Here is a 6175-nt window from a genome sequence, read left to right as displayed (position 1 = left end):
GAATCAGTAGTTGATGGATGAAGATATTCAAGCTCACTAGGAATTCTTAGATTCCACTGGTTCCCCCGCCCCAAGAATTCACTTTTATGATGTCATCAGATTCTATCATGCCTTCTTTCCCTTCTCTTCATACATATTTCAAACATATTAGTTCTATTTGATATCTGACTCAACAGTGTTATTTTTATCCAACTAGTTTGCTCCCCATCTTTTCTTCACAAAAATCCAGGATTTCCAGGTAGACTCCTATTCAGAAACTGGTAAAAATCAAGTGATGTAGTAGTTAGACTAGGACAGGGGAGACCTAGATTCAAATTCATCCTCAATCAAGGATTCAGTGAGTGAATCCTTGGCCAGTCTCTCTATCTCAGTCCAGCTTATTCCACAGGCTTCTTGTGGGAAAAATGCAGAAAAGATCTGGTATCTATGCAAACTTGAGCTCTTAATGGAAAGCTTGGATATAAAATAAATCCAATGTTTAGTTCCAATCTTAATATTTCATAATGAATAATCATATTTTTGTTTTTAAAAAGCCAGGTATAATATTATATTATTACAATATTCACTCATATTGTAATTAGACACAGTGGCTGTATTATTAGTATGATCTAGATAATAACATGAAAACCAGTTATAAAATAATGAAATGCCTCAGCAAGTAAAGAGGAAAGGCTTCCATGTGTCATAGTTGGCATTCCATAAACTGGTTCCCACCACTTTCTTATTTATTTCCATCCACTTATAAATTGTGTAGGAGCAGTCCATAATGCAGTGAACTTCAGTCAGAAGAAACAGCTTGAAAATTGTGTGAGGGAGGCAGGGCAGGAGAGAAGGAAGGAGAGAGATGAGTTGGAAGAGAATCTTATAGGTCAAGACATTGCATTATATTGTCACCATTGAACATCAGCCTGCTGGATTTGGTCCAGCAGTCAAGCCTGCCAGAATCATTTGAAATCAAGATTTTACCCTCTAAATTGCTGGCTGATCACCTTACTTTAATATCAACTACAAATATAATAAGTATCCATCCCATCCCATCCCTTTCCATTCTATCTTTATAATTTATAAATTTGTTGACCAGCACAGGCTGACAATGGAGCCCTGCAGGACTTCAATTATTATTTCTGTTAGAGTGATGCAGCACCTTTAACAAGCACAATTATTCAAACAATTGCAAATCTTCTAGACCACAATACTCTTTAGCTCATTTTATCCAAACAAAATATCATCAGAGACCTTGTCAAAAATGTTAGTGGTCCAGCCTCCATGTACCAGTCTTTGTCAAGTCCCAAGTGAGATCAAAGTACAACTGTACAGTTGTACAAAGTGCAACTGTAGCCATGTGTCTTGAGAATTTTATGGCATAGGTAGGTATATGTTTTGGCTGAGGAGCCCTGTTAATGCTTGGCTAATAAAATGTATGGGAAAAAAGGAAGGCACAAATAGGTTCAGCAGTACATTGGTCAGGCAAACATACTGTTACCGTTTATATACGTTACATATATATGCATTTCCATTTTGAAATATATCTTCTTTCCTTCTGGTAGACTTCAGGATATACATGCCTATCTTTCCCTCTTTCCACAAAAATGCACAACATAAGTACATGCTTGTGTATACACAACCTTTTTGCAAAAGAATTTCTGCAGAATGGTTTCTTCACAATCACATTATTTCTGGTCTGTAGATGTGAGGAGATTTCTAGAAAATGGTGCTTGTAAAATTTTGCATTGGATGCAAAAACCAATTAAAAATGAATAGAGAAGCTCATGCATTGATCAGGCGTCAGGCAGGCCTAGTGTTACTGTTAAATCAGCAAGGCAGTTTCCTAGAAAGGTAAATATCGAATGTCACAGAAAGGCAACAAATTGTTATCTACAATGTTTTTTTTAGCACTCGGTTTTTGCTGATAGAAATGGAAAGTTACATTTTGAGATAGGGTCTCCATGTGTGCCTAATTTAGGTTCAAGAGCATCTTAACTTGGGGGAGAATAGGATATTTTCTACTGTGCCTCAGGCAGCAAAATGTCTTGGCTGAGCCTTAACCACAGAGAAAACCCCTGTGAGTTGATGGAATCTATGGTTTATTGTTTATTTTTAAAAAGTACCATCTTTCAGTGATAGTATAACAGTCAGAGGGGACCTTGGAGGTCTTCTAATCCAATTCTCTGCTCAGGATCTAAATCAGGGGTAGGCAACCTTGGCTCTTTTATGACTTGTGGACTTCAACTCCCAGAATTCCTGAGCCAGCCATGCTGGCTCAGGAATTCTGGGAGTTGAAGTCCACGAGTCATAAAAGAACCAAGGTTGCCTAACCCTGATCTAAATCATGAAACACATGCTGGCATTTTCAAATTCAGCTTCTCTTCCAGAAAATTAAGAACTTTATGTAAGAACTATTGTGCTCGAGACTTAATACATACCTGAGGTGGATTAACCCAAATGGGTATAAAATGCTTTGGATTCCAAAATCTCAAGTAAGGCACAGTCTCTTAATCATCACCTGTTCTGTGTCCCTGACAGCTACAAATCTTATATCCAGAATATATAAATTTACAAATCAACTTGCAATTGCCTAGCTGTTCTTATAAAGACTGAAATAAAATGTAAGAATCCTGCAGTCACAAAATGGGTTGAAATGTGAATTTGTGTGTTCGGTAGTTTGGATATTTATTGAAATATTAGATCTCTGCACAGTTAGTCCACAACTTACGACCACAATTGAGCCCAAAATTTATGTTTTTCAACTTTTCTTGTCACAATTGTTAACTGAATCACTGCTGCATTTGTTAGATTAGTAACATGGTTGTTAAGTGAATCTGGTTTCCCCATTGACTTTCTTGTCAGAAGATCGCAAAAGGTGATCACATGATCCCGGGACACTGCAACCGTCATAAATGTGAGTCAGTTGTCAAGTGTCTCAATATAAATCACCTGAACCTGAGGATGCTGTAATGATCATAAGTGTGAAAAATGGTCATAAGTCACTTTTTTCAGTGCTGTTGTAACTTTGAACAGTCACTAAATGATCTGCTGTAAATCAAGGACTACCTGTATTAACATAATTCAATTTCTAATCTGGTGGGTTGTGTTTCAATTAATGTAATACTGTGTTTCCCCGAAAATAAGATCTGGTCTTTTTCTTTTTGCACCAAAAGATGCATTAGGACTTATTTTTGGGGAAACATGGTATCAGAGTGATCAGCCTAGCCAGGTGCCCTGCTCCCTGGCATGCGCACAAGAGGCAGCAAGCACATGGGGGCCAACAGTGTCCAGCAGCAGCCACAGTGCGCCGGCCCCTAAGCGCAGTGCAGGTAACATATGAGCCTGGTAAAAGTCATAGCTATCTTAACAATTCAAAAAGAGTCTTCATAAAACACAGCTATACATTTTAAAATATTCGATGGTTTGTGCAGCCACATCTCCATAGGTTCTAGAGTGAATCTCTATTTGTTGATCCTCCTCATCCTGCCTTTGAAATCATGTGATTGTGATAGTTGTTTGTCCCATGAGACAATATAAAATCTGATAGAAGAGAATATTTGTAGCTCAGGGTTGAACTGCAGGGTTGAACCATGAGACAGTCCTCAGTGCTCCCTAAGCTTAGTGAATTCAAAAGAGACAATTAAAAAGCCAAAAAGGAAACAAGAAGACCAAACATCAAGATTAACATTAGATTAACAATCAAGAAGTAAATATCCCAATCAAAAAGCTAACAATGCAGACAAACAAGTTAATAGTAAAGGACAGTCTAATCAAGAACCACTAAAACCACTCCCACCAATAGTAACATGACAAGCCACTAGTATATGAGAGCAAACCCCTCTCCCTTCTAGCACTGATGATGCTACCTAGTTTGGTAATAAAACATCTGCAAGAAAACAACCAAGCTCAGAGAGCACCAAAGACCACACAATATAAAATCCAATATGAAAAGACCTAAAGGAAATAAAATTCTCAAGAATCTTCAAGCTTTTGTCATCTGCTGTTGATCTCTAAGAATGTTAACTGAAGCCTCTTGTCTGCCAATAAGTAGAAATGTACAAAATGTACCCCTTTAAAGCATAACTTTAATCAGTACTCTATCAATTTAACTTTTAGTATCTTTGATACCTCTAATACATGACTACATAGTTGCAATAAGATTCAATTTTTGTCCCCTTTCAATTTTTGTTTGTTATGTTGCAGTGCATCAGTGACCACAATGAGTGTTATGTCATGTTATCATTAACTGTCAACAAAATACAAGAGTCTATGCATGTGAGAAAACCCCCCAATGCATTCAGGTTTTTTTTTTACGTATGCACCCACTTGAGAGCATACAAAATATGACAAGACTTTTGAGATGCTCAAGGTGGTTTATTGCCTTCCCATGTTTTGGAGGTGTTCATTTCCAGCCATTGATTTGGCAACATAAGATGTTCGTTCACAGGCCAGTTTGTCCCTTCATGCCTATTGGATGTATGGTGTACCAATGCTTGATTTTATTCTTGGCAATCGGCGAATCTCCATCTGCCGTTGATTTCTCCGCCTCGACCAAGAAAAACAATGTGAGCAGTCTCCGCATTTTCCGCATTTCGCAATCTCCTCCTCCTCGCCGTGCTGCTGAGGGAAATGGCAATGAGGGGCTGGTTTTGTCTCCACGGCAGCCCCTCAGCTCTGGTCGGCTGTAAATATTTACCCTGTTTCCCAGGGGAAAGGAGAACAGGGGGAGGACTTTTGAACCATGAGACAGTTTTCCAAGAGGAGGCAGCAGCACTACCTTGACCTGTAAACAAAACAGAAACTTCCTAATAAATGACGCCCTTCTTTCCTCAGATATCATGAGCCTCTCTCTGACCCTGTGCTACAGCTTAGACTGGGCACTTTTTTGCACTAGATAGAGTCTAACCTGTTTTTTTACTAACATGCTATTTTCACATTTGGAGGGGGGGGGAATACCCTGATTAACATCTGATTGCTCTGATTAACATCTGGCAGAAATAATGAGAAGATCTAGGACAGAGGTAGGCAGAAGGTAGACTAGAATCTACTGTCTGAATTCTGGTTGAATTCAACAGACTTTTATTTACAGATGCATCAGATTAATCTGTATTCTGCAGGATCACAGATGCGGATTTATGCATATACTATACATGGCTCATCTCAGAAGATGACTTGGTGAAGTAAGAAATTGTTTCTGCTATATAAGATTTCATACAATATTTAATTCCTTCTTAAAGCCCCTAGTTTGCATTATAATCTGATTCTAGAAATTGGGAGGAATTTTTATATCTCATCTAGCATATTTTTTTACCAGTAATTTAGTTCTAGGTTTGGTGACACATAGAGTAAAAAAAAACAAAAAATGGAGGATTCCTTAAACTGAGCTTTATTCTTGGTGACTTGGTGTTTCATCCAGACGGTTTTCTTGGTAGATTTATGGAAATGAATTATCATTGCTTTTTCTTGGATATTTTTTACTTCCTAATTAGTTTGCAGCCACGGGATTTCCTTGTAATCTCTCTAATCCAGATCCAATTCTATTTAACTTTTGGGGAATTAAGTAAGATAAGTGCTACCACCTGGTGTGATTCAGAGAAAATTTGGGAGTGTTGAGGTGAGGAATTTATGGGAAATGATTAGACTAGCTCTATAAAGGAAGAGTGAAATAATATATAGGAAGAATAAAGCAGTGCAGATATAGAACGACAGAATCTGTAATGCAAATCTGGACAAACGTCTTGTTATAATGGGGAGTCTCGGTAAAGAGCCTATAGGTCTCTATTGCAGGAAAACTGGAGTATAATCCAAATCCAAGAAAAATAGGTTTAAGCCACTGGTATAGCATGAGTTTGATTGATTATTTACCATGAAGTTTTTGATTCCCAGCAACTTTTTATTTTATTTACTTTATTTTATTTATATCTCATCTTTTTTATTTTTACAAATAACTTCCTCCTCCCATTTTCCCCACAACAACAACCCTGTGAGGTGGGTTGGGCTGAGAGAGAGTGACTGGTGCAAAGCCACCCAGCAGGCTTTCATGCCAAGGAAGAACTTGAACTCATAATTTCCCGTTTTCTAGCCTGATGCTAGAAAACCACTAGACTTAATTAATGGGTGGGTGGATGGATGGATAATCTATCCCTAACCTATTCTTTCAGGTCTACATAGCATGAGTACAAAGTATTAA

General features: G+C 37.9%; 1 protein-coding gene across 1 annotated transcript in view; it reads left to right on the top strand.

Annotated features, from left to right (window-relative positions):
* LOC107297895 (N-terminal EF-hand calcium-binding protein 3-like) overlaps positions 1–4260 on the top strand; it is a gene marked incomplete at its 3' end in the record, with an annotated part of 70734 nt that extends 66474 nt beyond the window's left edge. Inside the window, exon 6 of the mRNA XM_015827251.1 lies at positions 4189–4260. Coding sequence (XP_015682737.1) covers positions 4189–4260 — 72 coding nt within the window. The remainder of the gene's footprint in view (positions 1–4188) is intronic.
* Positions 4261–6175: the final 1915 nt, after the last annotated feature.

The sequence above is a fragment of the Protobothrops mucrosquamatus genome, unplaced genomic scaffold (genome assembly GCF_001527695.2).
Source record: "Protobothrops mucrosquamatus isolate PMUCROS unplaced genomic scaffold, P.Mucros_1.0 scaffold3575, whole genome shotgun sequence".
In the NCBI taxonomy this organism is placed as follows: domain Eukaryota; kingdom Metazoa; phylum Chordata; class Lepidosauria; order Squamata; family Viperidae; genus Protobothrops; species Protobothrops mucrosquamatus.
The sequence above is the reverse complement of the archived record's forward strand: the minus strand, read 5'-3'. Positions and strand labels throughout refer to the sequence as shown.